Source organism: Lichtheimia ornata (genome assembly GCF_029851405.1).
Source record: "Lichtheimia ornata isolate CBS 291.66 chromosome Unknown scaffold00066, whole genome shotgun sequence".
NCBI classification, from domain to species: Eukaryota; Fungi; Mucoromycota; class Mucoromycetes; order Mucorales; family Lichtheimiaceae; genus Lichtheimia; species Lichtheimia ornata.
Genome location: NW_026695386.1, coordinates 162084 through 176429, shown reverse-complemented (window position 1 = coordinate 176429; position 14346 = coordinate 162084). Strand labels below are relative to the sequence as shown.

Genomic DNA, 14346 nt, shown 5'->3' with positions numbered 1-14346 from the left:
ATTGGTCCGAATCCGAAAAAGTGAAATTTAGCGGGAAGACCCTCTCCCATTGTCATGTAGTATGACTACAATAGAGCCAAAGATGCAGAGGGTGGGGTTGGTGTAACAAAGCTGTGGTACGCGACTCAAAAGACCAATCCTATTGGCGGAGGGTGCATAATGGATCCTCCCCCTATAGTAAGATTCGTCTATGACAGACCGCATGCAATTTTTCAGGTTGACCATGATATGGTTAATGAGCCAAAATGCTTATTGCATCCGTAAGGAAGGATAAGAGTGACACTGATGTTGTTTGTCTTCAAGCTTTTTATAGTACAAGATGGGTTGAAGCGAACTGGAAATTAAAAAGTAGATTGGATTGATTTGTTCGCTGCCCTGAAAACAATTCCAGGGCAGCTTACTATAAAGGTAGTCTCTTGTTGTAGATATGGATGGCAAATGGGTTACAAATTTCTATGCTATTCAAAACAAACAACCGTGATCGTGATGATCATATGGCATACTATATTACATCATGTTGTCGGATGCTGTGAATTGCTCCGTTATTATCAGGGATTGACTTTTTGATGAGCGTATCAATACTATTCTTCCTATTGTTTGTATGAGAGGTAAACACGTTGTTGGATCTCATTCGTCTTGCCATAAAGTTGAACATCGGTACATAGCAATCATCAATCGTCATGCTGTGCTCGACGACTGCTCTTGTATAGTACCATTATGCGCCTATTACTGACCTTGGCGGGTATTACGTATCAAGAGGGAAAAGAAGGGGATTAGGCAGTTTCAAAACATTTTTCGAAGAAAAAAAAAGCCAGGACAGCCGTAAAAGATAGTAGACACATAACAGGAACGCGGATGCTTATTCTCCGAGTGATAATGCAACATGCGCATAATGCCGATGAAGTGAATAAATCTTCGAGATCTCTCTTTTTTTGTTGTTCTTCCTCAAAGGTACAGCATAAAAACGTGCACGATTATCAACAATCAACGGGTCTTTCAAATTGATCTATTCCCAAAAAATATTTGTGCATCGGGATGAGGATCTCCAACGTTGTTGCTGCAGCAGCAGCAATCCACAATATGATGTCGTGGAGTTCACAAGTCGCAGCTGCACCCTTTTCATCAGCAAATACGGCAATGATTGATCTCCTTGTCCCATTATCACAAAGCGCACCCAACACGAACTTGTTCCCTAAAATACAACATCCATACCCACCAGAATACGCTGACTCACGTTCTAACAATGTTGTGCCAACCAATTCGTGGATCAGTAACCTGTTTTACGACAGCGTGGAGCATCTTGCACCCACAACGCCTGATCCTTATACCCTTCGGATCTTTGATGGATATGGAGGCAACCCCGGTCTCAGCATACGACAGCCATCGAATAAGGTATGATAACATTCACACTTTTATTTATGTTTATGTTGATTCTTTTGCATGCATGCATGATGTAGGTATTTGGATCATATCCACCGATGAATGATGTGCCGTATACAGAGTCAGGATACATGATCAATAGCGTTGTGGTGGATCTTCGCTTTACTTGTAGTGAATGGGGCCAAGGCTCAAGACCAAGTCAATCAGTCACTTCGTGGGATCATTTTTCTGCCAACTTGGAGTTATCTACTGCTCCTGGTGATCAACGCCGTATTGAATTCCCGCTGGTGCGTGGCATGGCATATGTTACAGCCATCTATCACAATTTGACACCGCAGTTCTTTACCCAACATGCCATCATTCGTGTCGATGCCGATTCCTCTTCAGGCAATGAACGCTTCGTGGGTCGCAAGTTTAAGATATCCATGAACGACAATCCCACATCGACGTTCCTTATTTATGCACTTGGTGATCAACCTCTTGAGCTCCGCAGAGAAGGCACCTCAAACCTTGTGGCATCGCGTCCTTACAATGGCCCCATTCGTGTTGCAAAGCTTCCCAATGCTGGCGACGAGTCGACATTAGATGGCAGTAGTGGTGTATGGCCAACGGGTGGTAGACTCAGTGCCCAAGGCAGTCGAGAACAAGGCGAGTACCATATCGAATGGGAGACTCAAGGCGGTTCAGCAGACAAGCTCCTCATGTATGCATATCCACATCATTTGGATTCCTTGACCAATACACAAAGGACACGACTTTCGTTACAATCAGCGACAAAGGGTGCCATGACAGCTGTATTGGGATCTCGTTGGTCTTTGCATGAGGCGTCGTTAAGCCCTGTGGAATGGCTTCCATTGAATCCAGCAGCACCTGCTTCAGCTATCAATGAAATCATGGCCGCCATGGATAAGGATTTACAAAGCGATTATCGAGCAGAGACCCTGTTGGAAGACAATTATTTTTCAGGCAAAGGACTACAAAAGTTTGCCATGTTGGCGCTCGTTCTCAACAAACCAGAGCTCACTCAACTACGCAATCCTGAACTCGCTGCAACATCTTTGGAAAAGCTCAAGAATGCATTCGTACCATACCTTGAAAACAAGCAGCATGATCCATTCCGATATGATAGCGTCTACAGGGGCATTGTTGCACGAGATGGTCTCCCAACTTCCATGGGTGGCAAAGGCGATGTCAATGCTGAGTTTGGTCATTCGTTGTACAATGATCATCATTATCATCAAGGCTACTTGATTGTTACGGGTAAGGTGGAGGTGGAGATGAATTCAAGGGAATCATACAAAAGTTACTAACGCACACGTATACTAGCTGCTATCATTCATTACTTGGATCCTCATTGGAGATCAGAGGAGATTACTCAATGGACCGAAACGCTTATCCGAGACGTCAATACACCAGTGGACAATGATCAGTATTATGCACCATTCAGGAACTGGGATTGGTTTGCAGGACATAGTTGGGCTGGTGGTATCAAGATCAATGGCGCATTGGATGGTCGTGATCAAGAATCGATTCCAGAGGTAAAGGAAAAAGGAGAAGGGTTGCTTGTTGTACATGCCTTTTTGATTGACGTTCGATGCAAAAGTCTGTGAATTTCTACTGGGGCACAAAACTCTGGGGATTGGCTACCAACAATGATGCACTTGTTAATCTCGCGGCACTTCAATTGGCCATTACCAAGAGAACAACCTATGAATACTTTTGGATGCTCGACAACAACAAGAATCGACCACGGAACATTATCCAAAACAAGGTGATTGGTATCTACTTTGAGCAAAAGGCCGACTATGTAAGTATCACAACTACTAGTGAAATGTACGCAAAAATGGCTGACACACTATAATGACATTAGACCACTTATTTCGGACGCTATGTCGAGTATATTCATGGCATTCAACAACTTCCAATGACACCAGCCCTTGCCGATGACATACGTATACCAGAATTTGTAAGTAGGCAGACCCATTCTTTTTATGCGTGCGAGCCAAATCTCACAAATATCTATTTTTAGGTTGGTCAAGAATGGCAACAAAAGCTCGCCAGCATTGCACCCAATGTTCGTAGTCCATGGGCCGGTGTGCTTTATCTCAACTATGCATTATTGGATCCCTCGGCAGCCTATGCACAATTAAGAAGAGTGCCCGTGGATGATGGACAAACACGCTCATTCTCACTTTATCTTGCATCAACACGAGGCAACTTCCAACGAGGTCTACGATTGAACAGACAACTCAATAGCAGCCTTCCAGCATCATCATCCACACCAGGATCGGATCTACGAACTCAAAACCGCAATCCCTTTTCTTCGTCAGCCGTGAACATTATCAGACACCTTGGTTCCACTGACAACAATCATGATGACCGATACAACGGCTATTGATGATGCAAACGACGACTACTACTAGTACTACTACTTGTTACCCCAATGATATCCATATCCAATAAAAAAGCGACAATGAATATAAAATGTACTAGATGATGATGGTTTCTATTCACGAAGAGAGAAAAAGAAATTGATAAAGAAAAATAAGGGGATACTAAACTATTAGCAGGCAATGATGTTGTGTGTGTGTGTGTGAATGTCAAAGAATACAATGGTATGTACATGATGGGGGCAGGTATCGTGATGATGGAGGAGGGTATCGACAGCAATGAGTGGTGCAAGCTTAATAAAGATGTCGTTTACGGATCATGTGACCTGATGATAATTTGATGGATCGTGATTCGCATTCACGCCAGGAACGCTTGGTGCCTAATTCATGTGATACGAGTCTCCATGCATGTTTGAAAAGATCGGCATGCTTCCTGAGTGCCATATCCAAAAGTGCGTCTTCATTATCGTCCCATTCACGATGCTCGATTGTTTTGGTTTGAAGCGTCTTGAAACGGCCCCAGCAGCAACCACGTGAACGATGAGGCAAATAGGTTGACGAGATCATTGCCCATGATAAACCTTGATTGTATCCACGTTGTAGTAATTCATCCTCTTCCCGTGTCCATGGCACTCGACTCTGAGCACCCTTGTGTTGACGTCGAATCGTTGGGTAAGTTGGCAAAGGAGGGATAATAGGTGAGCCGGGTGGTGGAGAACTCAATGTTGCCGTCTTGAATGAGGAAGGCGACGATTTGACAAATGACATGGCAGGACTACTACCATTGTCTTCCGATTCGGGTAATGAGAGTGTCGAGGACCAGTTAGGTTGTTGCTGAACTACGCCAGGATAGATACTATAGTCGTCGTCGTTGTCGATAGGTAACATTGTGTTGGCAGTATGTTGAGAAGGACAAAGTAAGTTTTTGATATCCATGTTAAGAGAATGATGTAGTCGTGGATTGTGAAGAAAGAAAAATAAATGAACAAAGGCTCTGGTATTTATATCTGCTACTCAAGGAGACAATGAACGAGTATTAGGGGATGATAGATCCGTCAATCCAGAAAAAATAAAACGCATATGCATGGGGAAAAGGGTGATTCAATGACACAATGATAGCATCATAAGTATTATTGGGGATCTGCCAGATATCATCATCATCATCATCATCATCACTGCTGCTGCTGCTGCGGGTATAGAGATTAACTCCTGACAAGCACTCCTTTTGTGGGCTGTAAAGATGACAGCAGAACATCGTAATGTCCCTTTGGTATGTACTCCTATCACCTTTCATAAGGCTTCTTGTAATAGTACACACCCATCCACGCGATGTCCCTGAATACACTTGGTATCCACGTTGTGTGTTTCTTTGTTTCCTTGTTTCCCTTTCTTTTATTATTGGTGTGTTTCCCCAACAGGCACTTTGACCCAAATGCATCATAGCAGGCCCCAGGAAGCATTGGACCATTGCAACATGGTTGTTGAGAGAAGAGGCTGTTCCTGCATGATACATCAGCTTTGGCTATAGGGGACCCCATATATTGCTGCAATGGGAATGTACTAGATTTAGTCATCATAATGCTTGTATCATTGTCTCGAAAAAAGAATGATGGTGATTATGGATGATGCTTTACCCAAAAGTGCAGATGAACTGTGGGTTGCCCTATTTCGTCCGTTTTTTCCTTTTCGAGTAGCCTCGTCAACAAAGTCAGTTATAGTTACACGCACTTTGATCACGATCATGGCATGTAAATTGACAAGTAAACGATATATACATGGTTTTATTGCTAGGTGATCTATACTCGGTATGGATGTAAAGTGGGGATCCTAACGTTTCCTTCCCCTTTCTTGCGGCCATGTTCGTGGCAATAACAAGACATGCATTTTCCTAGCATTGAGTATAGTATGCGCCATAAAACTGGTTTGAATGGCAGATTCATTAGCAGAAAGCGTATCCCAAAAATCTTCAAAGCGATCGCACGGACAATGACCATCGACTTTTTATTGAACGAAAAATAATAATGAGGTGGATCATTCATTCATGAATTATTATACTTGACTCCTTTGTTGAGCATGGTGGAGAATTGATGATGGCCCTAGGATAATTTTCTCCTTGGAGGAGGTACCTGGATGGATCCGCATGTCATCGATGTGCTGCGTGTGTGCGTGTGTGTGTGTGTGTGAGCAAGACCTCGCCGCTCTTTACCTAAACCTTAATTTTGCTCCGCGGCATAAATGTCAGTCGACAACCCTGGCTCTTTCCCCTCTTTTCCTCTTTTCCCAGGACCGTGCTCAATCATTGTGCCTTCTTCTTCTCATTATTCCCGATGCCTCACATCTGCAGTAAGAGCAAATCGTCATCATACTTTGCTTCGGCAAATGCCGTTAATCAATATGCTCCTGATACCGTCATTGAGCCCATTCATCTTGGTAAGAATACTATTCTCTTTTGCACACGTGCATTATCCTTTCTCCTCCCCTCTAATCCCCCTACTATTATACTCCTCCTTGTTAGACATCTCTTTGCATCTGGATGATCTGCATGACAAGACTCTCAAGGCCAAAGTCATAACGACATTTGCTCACAATGGCTTGTCTTTGCCTTCATGCAACGCGTCTTCCTCTACCACTGCCCTCAATGCAGAAGCATTCCAACATGTCAAAGTCTCCGGTGCCTCATTCAGCTACGACGGTCATCGCATTCAGCTCAAATGGGACACGCCTTTTGCCAAGGACGAACAGCGTAAAGTCACCATCGACTATATCATCAGTCATCCCACTGCTGGTCTCTATTTCCAAAACGAGGATTCCATCATGGGCGCACAGCCATGCTGGTTGATTACAGATCATGAAACTGAAAAGTAAGCTGCTGCTACTACTACTACTACTGATGCCATCAGCATAGCGTGTTAATGCTTTATGTATGTAGAGCGCGTTATTGGCTACCTACTGTCGACTATCCAACAGTGCGCACGACGTTGACATGGGATATTACGGCCCCTCAAAAGTACACTTCTTTGGCCAACGGCAAATTGCTGTCGGATGAAACAAAGGATGGCTACACTACAACGCGCTGGCAACTTGATTATCCATGGTAAGGTACAAGGATTGGTGCATTATTATTATGCAGGCTATTGATTGTTACTATTACTATGTAGCCCATCCTATCTCGTATGCTTTGCCGTGGGTGAATTCATTTCGGTTGATGCTGGTGAAGTGGATGGCAGACCTATCAAGGTATGTAGCTAAAATGATTGCAACATCGTTGTATTGACGCCACACACAACATACGCACCATAGTACTTTACTGCCGAAGGTTATAAACAAGCTGATCTTGAAAGAGCGTTTGACAAGACGCCAGAGATGATCCGATGGCTCGAAGCTAAAGTGGGCGTTACATGTAAGTTTCCAGACCTTCCCCCACACCCCCCCCAAACAACACGCGTTACACGCATGCTAAATGACACAAAAACATACCCATACTTAGTCCCATGGCCAAAGTATTACCAGATTGCATTGCCAGCAATTCGTGGCGCAATGGAGAACATCTCTTTGGTAAGAAGAAGGGGTCTGTCTACAAGGCTGATGGATGATCTGATGCATCTTGTTTAGGTGACTTGGACCGATACATTTGTCATTGATGAGAAGAATGCATTGGAACGCAAATATTTGACGGATCTTGTCAATGTCCACGAAATGGGTAAGTGCTTCCCCGAATATTTCGGGGGTAGAGGAGCCGCAGCAGCACCCAAAGATTCTCACACTCTCTTGTAACACTCATTTTAGCCCACACCTATTTTGGTGATCTTTTGGTCATTCGTCATTTCGAACATGCTTGGCTCAAGGTGAGGCTTGTAGCAACCATGTCAAATATGGAAATACTGACACATTTATGTCATTTGCAGGAAAGTTGGGCAACCTATATGGAATCATGTAAGTACAAGGAAATGTGATGATGATGATGCGGATGATGTCTGATGATATGTGCACAAGGCTGGTTACAGGATAAGAAATCCGAGAACGACTTTCGATATGAGATGATGACCAATGCCAAAGGATACATCAAGGAATGTGCAAAGTACATGGTAGGGTATCGTACTTTATAGGATCATTGCCACACACAAGGTCTAACATTTATCTTTTCCCCAGCGTCCCATTGTTACTCGCAAATATGATTCCTCGTGGGACATGTTTGATGGCCACACCTATCCTGGCGGCGCTTGGCGTATCCACATGCTTAGAAAGAAGCTTGGTGACGAAGCGTTTTGGGCTGGTGTCAAGCTTTATATCGATGAGTTTGCAAAGTCGACCGTTCAAACAAGCGATTTTCAGAGATGTTTGGAGCGAGCATCCCAACTCAACTTGCAACGTTTCTTTGATGAATGGGTTTACTCAAAGGGATATCCTACCTTCAAGGGCTCGTTTGACCATGATCTTGCCAATGGCACTGCACGTATTTCTTTGACCCAAACGCAAGTTTCCGACAATGACAACATTCCTTTGTTCGGCTTGGATATGGAGATTGAATTGACGGATGACAAGGGCCAAGTGTACAATACGACGCTCACTTTTGATCGAGAGGCAACTGCAATGGCCACCATTCACCTCAACAGCAAGGATGCTCAGCCCAAAGTATTGAGAGTTGATCCAGAAATGAAATTGCTTTACACCCTTGAGATGTCAGCTGGTGAATCAGTGCTCCAACATACTGCTACCGAGGCGGCGGATGTACAGAGTCGTGTTTGGGCATACAATGAGCTCGTGAAATTGGGAACGTATCCAGCATTAAGCTTTGTCGCCGATCACATTGTCAAGGAGCCATTCTATGGAGTTCGCATTGAAGGTAAATATGAGACAAGCAATGAAAGGATCACTCTTCTTAATACATGAAAATAGTGTCGTCAGCGCTTGCCAAGTTGAAGAGTGCACAAAGCTTGCAAATCCTAGCCCATGTGCTTAAGAATGAAAAAGACCCAATGGCATTGTGGACTATCGCTTCCGTGGCCCGAATTGAAGATAATCATATCCGTGATGCAGCTTTGGAACGGCTTTCCCGCCACGATGAGCTTCCCTATCGGTAAGATAATCACTTTATCATGTCTATACGCAGTAATTGATCACCATCCCCTATACATTCAGTGCACATGCAGCTCTATTGGTTGTACTTGCTGAGCAGCACCGGGATGAAGATTTGGAGTATCTTCTCAAGGTTGCCAAAGATGATAGCAAGATTGGTCAGCATGGCTTAATTCGTGGTGGAGCATTGAAAGGTAGGTACCTGGTAGCATAGAATAGGCTATCGTGTTGTTGTGTATCTCACCTCGAACCTTTTTTATTATCCAGCGCTTGGCTATCATCGTAGTGAAGAAGCCTTCCAGTATCTCATTTCACGAGTTGGTTACAACATTGAACCAATGCGAGCACGCTTCCAAGCTGTTGATGGATTGGCTTACTCGACAAGCTGGCAAACCGATCGATTGCAAAAGCAGGCAAAGGAAACACTTGGTAAGTGTCACTTTTGGAAGGATCATTAGAGGGTTGGCCGATACCAATCAAGTACCTTTATAGTGAAATTGGCACGTGACCCCAACTTCTTGGTACGAATGACGGCTGTTGAATCATTGGTCAGCCTTGGTGTCAAATCCAGTTACAATGATGTGGCCTATACACGATATCTTTATTCGGAAGATGACCAATCGTGGTTGGATCGCAAGTTGTATGAATTGTATCATCAAGACATCAAAGATGCCTCAAGCAAGGCTAATCAAGAATTGATTGAGAAGCTCGAAGGAAGACTTAAATCTCTCGAAGACAAGCTCCAAAAGTTGACAGCTGCTGGTAAACAAGAGGAAGCTTGATCCTGATGTCTTTTGTACCATACGTGGAGGATCAAAAGAGTAGTATAGTGTCTATTTTATCTATATAGAATTAAACGCGTATTCCTTATCCTCTCTATGAAGTCATCATGTGGTATTTTGAGAGTGAGAGCAGGATCATGTTATGCTCAGCGTGCTATATTGGGGGTGTTGACATGGCTGAAATGAAGAATTTGTCTTGGCAGAAACAAACTTGCAGCTGTACACAAAAGTAGGCTGTGCGGTGCTAAAGGGAACACGATGGTTTGTGTTACAGAATGCAAGATCAAGATTTGCATTTTGTCCTTGGCGACAACGGATTGCAAAGGAACAGATCCGATACATCCGATAAGCATGGATACCATTGCTATGCAACAAAACGATGCAGAAAGAAGACCAAACCAGGATCCATCACAACTTATCAAAGCACATCAAAGATATGAAGTTCATGGGGTTTATGCCTTATGGCATCGTCTGGGTGACAATAGGACATGAGGAAAAGGATGGCTGAACAGGTGCTAAAAATATAACACGCACACTCTCTGTTGACTTGTATACCCCTCAACGGCTCGTTTGTTCTTTTGTATCTTTTCATTTATCTTTCGTTGCTTTCCCGCTGGTACGGCAAAGCTATCTCTTTTGCTTTTACTTTTTTCATTCCTGCATGTTCAACTCTTCAAACCGAGATAACGATCGGGATCCCTCCTCATCTCAGCAAGGACCAACCGCCTCCAGCCCTGTAATGTCATCGACACCGGATCGAGCTGTACATTTCAAACCACCCACACCACCTCCTCACGATAACCAAGTCTCTCAATCGCGCGAGAATCTAGTAGACCAAAGTCTATACAACCGTTCACCAGGGCCACAGCAAGCGTCCAGCCCCTATCCACCCCCTTCTCAACAACCCTACAACAACAACAACTATTACAATGGATATTATCCTCAACAACAACCTGGCTATTATTACCCACCACCCCATCAAGCTGTTCCTGTGAATGTGCAAGTGGCGACAACACGACAATGGCCAGCAGTATTCACCTACATCACCGCGCTTGGTATGCTTGCCGTTCTCATTTACGAGCTTGTTTACAATAAGCAAGTTACTGGCAATGTGATTGAGACATCACCTTTTAATATCATGATCGGTCCCTCAGCCAATGTAAGTAGGGTAAACGGGATAAGGAGAGAAACAGAGACAACATGTGGGTTGATGAGTTGCACAAAGACTGCTGCAGTTGCTGAGTGGAAAAAAAATTAGACATTGATTCTTATGGGAGCACGTTTTGTACCTTGCATGCATGAAACCTCCAGTTACCCGGTAGATGGCGCATTCCAATGTCCCAACATGACTGACGTTGGCCAAAGTGGCACAAGCGCACCTGTTTTCACTCCTACGCAAACCAACGTGACCATCAATGGCTCTCCATGTACCTTACAAGAAGTCTGTGGCATGACCCAGTTCAAGGATCCCAGTGTACCAGATCAATGGTATCGCTTTTTATCAGCCATCTTTTTGCATTCGGGTGTTATCCATTGGCTATGCAACATCATTGTTCATCTCTCACTCGGTGCAAGTATGGAACGATTCATGAATCCTCTTCGCTATGCCATCGTGTGGTTGGCTTCAGGCGCTTTTGGTTTCATCTTTGGAGGCGTGTTTACACCCGTGGGCAATGGTATGTTGGGGATGAGTTTGTAGATAGATGATCCTAACTTGGGGTTTGTTGTACCTACATAGCTTCAATGGGATGTTCAGGTGCTCTCTTTGGCATTGTTGCATTGTTGTTTATCGATCTCTTTACCAAGTGGAAGGTTGTCTTACATCCAGCATGGGAATTGACCAAGCTCATCTTTTTGATCCGTAAGTGGTACAAGCTGCTGCTACACAACGAATTCCTTCCATGCTGATTGTTCCATGTAGTGATTAGTTTTGTCTTTGGATTACTACCTGGGTAAGTGATTTTGCAATGTGACCATTCGAATCGCTTGGCTGATGATGCATGAATGTTAGCTTGGATAATTTTGCCCATATTGGTGGATTTGTCGCAGGGCTCATTTCGGGCATTATCTTCTTCCCTATTCCATCACACACCAAGACATCTACAATCATTTTGTGGGTTATTCGACTTGTACTTTTGGCTGGTTTAGCAGGCATGTTTTATGGCATGATCAACCTATTCTACAGTGGACGTAGCTCGGAAGACGTAAGTGCTATTGTTTTCTTTCCCAAAATGATAAGAATGCTAATGATGGATCAACAATGATGGTATATATAGATCTGTTCCTGGTGCAAATACCTTGCATGTTTACCCATCAACAACATGTGTGATGCATATCATACCTCATAGTGTACATAGACCCATTATCCTTATCTAAAAAAGAGCTATTCAAGATCCCATCTCTGTGTGTGACATGGTAGAATTTGGACGAGTATTTTGCAAAAGGGATTGTGAGGGACCCGATTTTTTCCTGCAAAAGGTGTATTTCGGGAACATGACCCATTGGAAGATTGGATACGAAAATTTATCATCCGTATCCACATTATGGGGAGATGTGGTATGAGATGTGAATAATACATGCATGAGAGTAGTAGCTGATACGACAAAAACAAGCTATAGCTTTCCACGGCAATGACCGAAAAAGAGAGTAATGTGCTGTATACATTGTCGTACCAGAACGGGCTGTGCCGGCACGATCGGGATATGTTATTCTTCGATCATCCCACCCCGCTTTCCAAGGCACAGGATGTGGGGATAATTGGGTTGTTTGGCGGGGTTTTCACCCGAGCCTGAGAAGAAACGTGGTGGCGGGAGATTTTGGAAACAGACTCAAAACTTAACGCACGTACGTTGTTTGCTATTTTCCTTTTCTTTCTCTTTTGTTTTGCCTCTAAATGAATGGCTTCCCAACTGCTCCCAGCAAGTCGATACCATTGTATCAGCATGATCAACTACCTCCATTCTCCTCATCCAAGAGGCCATCTTCTGAGCAGCAACAACAAATGCCTTCGGAGTTACAGGATGTCATTTTCTATTATCAATCACAACCTGAATTGCTTCGTTTGATCTTACAGAGCAAGTTGGAAGAAGATAAACGTCGTGCTGAAGAAGCAAAGTTGCGTTCCAAAGAACTCGATTTGATCATGCTACAACAAAAAACAACAGCTCCTCTTCCTTCAACATCAGCGAACGACAACAATGACGATCCAAGAATGATGACCCCTACTACTACCTCTGCACGTCATTCGAGTATGGATATGGATCCCAATGCTTTCTCTACAGCTCGTCGTCCATCCTTGTTACATATGACATCTTCTTCACCCATGCCACCCACATCGACTGGTCCAACCGCATTTACACCTGTTGTAAGCCATGTTGATGAACAACATCATTCACCCCATGTTACCAACAACACCGTCGTAACGTCATGTGCATCATCGTTATCTTCATCTTCGATGCCTGCCACACCCAACACTGCTGGCAGTGGTATATTCCAACAACAACAACAACAACAGCCACCGATTTATTCAATGGAAAAGACACCAACTGCTACTACGCTGTCACCATTAATGGATGATCATGGCATATACACCTTACCCTCAGGTAACAATAACCATCACACGAATACGCCACCACCACCATCCTATCATCCTTTGCCAGCGATCCGTCGATATGACCCTTATTTTGCACCACAACAACGACCTCGACGACGTCGGGAGATGCAGGCCATCACCAAAATTGTCGAAACTCGTGAATACCCATATCTTGATGGCTACTCGTGGAAGAACAATGGCAACACTGTGCAGAAAAAAACAGGCAACAAGAGCGTCTATTACAAATGCTCAAACAGCATCAGGGTAAGTTTTGATAAACAACCAAAAGATAAGCCGTTTGCGTCTTGCTGATCCAAACAAATAATAATAGGGGTGTCCTGTGAATAAGACTGTAACATGGAAAGGCAATGACGAGTACCTTATTAAATACCGCGGTGAGCATTTACCTGATTGCAGCCGGGTACAGCAACAACAACAACACCATGCAAGCCTACCCATGTAACCAAATTTGCTTGCTATGTATATATATCTATCTCTACACACACACACACGCCATATGCATACACATTACAGCACACCTTTTTGTTGTACTCGTTTGCTAGATTTCTTCTGTTACCCTTGTTTTTCTTTCACATCTTGATTTTTATATGCCCTCCTCCTCCCCCTGCTGACGATTCTATATGCTATAAAACTATAATCTAATTTGCGTCTCATTCAATCATGTGAAAAGAGGAAGTTTTCGGAAGGCTTTAAACATATTTGCCCCGCGGGGCGATTAGGTAATACGGTGTCATTTCATTGGATGGGAATGCTATACGCGTGAGCGGGGGGAAACGCCATTTGAAACCTGTACATGTTTGGCTGTGATGATGGCGGGTTATAGCTGGTACCCCAGCATGGGCCATGTTCGCTGTTGTAGCATAGTGTTGTGTGTGTCTCCATGGCAACGGTTGACTAGTTGTACTTACACATGTCAATACTGTAAAAAGTGTAAATGGTGATGTCACTTTATTCTTTTGTGTGCCTGAATGCATGATGGGACAGGATAAAAAAGTGTGTCCCTGGATTTGTGTAATACGTGTATCATAGGAGAAGAGGGTGATGATGGTGGTGGTGGTGGTGGGGTTCAATGAGTGCGTGTGTATGTGTGTGTGTGGGATCAAAT

General features: G+C 43.8%; 5 protein-coding genes across 5 annotated transcripts; 4 read left to right on the top strand and 1 right to left on the bottom strand.

Annotated features, from left to right (window-relative positions):
• Positions 1-1080: 1080 nt before the first annotated feature.
• Positions 1081-3778, top strand: O0I10_010239 (uncharacterized protein; the record flags this gene model as incomplete). The annotated part of the gene is made up of 6 exons (XM_058490221.1): positions 1081-1392; positions 1458-2640; positions 2707-2918; positions 2984-3187; positions 3251-3346; positions 3410-3778. 6 exons carry the CDS (start codon positions 1081-1083, stop codon positions 3776-3778), a joined length of 2376 nt encoding a protein of 791 aa, XP_058339077.1.
• Positions 3779-4064: 286 nt separating this feature from the next.
• O0I10_010238 (uncharacterized protein) lies at positions 4065-4706 on the bottom strand (the record flags this gene model as incomplete). Its single annotated transcript, XM_058490220.1, has 1 exon — positions 4065-4706. The coding sequence occupies one exon, from the start codon at positions 4704-4706 to the stop codon at positions 4065-4067; it is 642 nt and encodes a 213-aa protein (XP_058339076.1).
• Positions 4707-6097: 1391 nt separating this feature from the next.
• Positions 6098-9628, top strand: O0I10_010237 (uncharacterized protein; the record flags this gene model as incomplete). The annotated part of the gene is made up of 14 exons (XM_058490219.1): positions 6098-6200; positions 6286-6631; positions 6700-6864; positions 6929-7007; positions 7071-7170; positions 7258-7325; positions 7383-7470; positions 7557-7703; positions 7764-7855; positions 7920-8613; positions 8667-8847; positions 8910-9040; positions 9114-9275; positions 9339-9628. The coding sequence occupies 14 exons, from the start codon at positions 6098-6100 to the stop codon at positions 9626-9628; spliced, it is 2646 nt and encodes an 881-aa protein (XP_058339075.1).
• Positions 9629-10289: 661 nt separating this feature from the next.
• On the top strand, positions 10290-11976 carry O0I10_010236 (uncharacterized protein; the record flags this gene model as incomplete). The annotated part of the gene is made up of 6 exons (XM_058490218.1): positions 10290-10787; positions 10887-11304; positions 11367-11489; positions 11550-11580; positions 11640-11832; positions 11905-11976. The coding sequence occupies 6 exons, from the start codon at positions 10290-10292 to the stop codon at positions 11974-11976; spliced, it is 1335 nt and encodes a 444-aa protein (XP_058339074.1).
• A 545-nt stretch (positions 11977-12521) lies between these two features.
• On the top strand, positions 12522-13683 carry O0I10_010235 (uncharacterized protein; the record flags this gene model as incomplete). The annotated part of the gene is made up of 2 exons (XM_058490217.1): positions 12522-13484; positions 13552-13683. The coding sequence occupies 2 exons, from the start codon at positions 12522-12524 to the stop codon at positions 13681-13683; spliced, it is 1095 nt and encodes a 364-aa protein (XP_058339073.1).
• Positions 13684-14346: the final 663 nt, after the last annotated feature.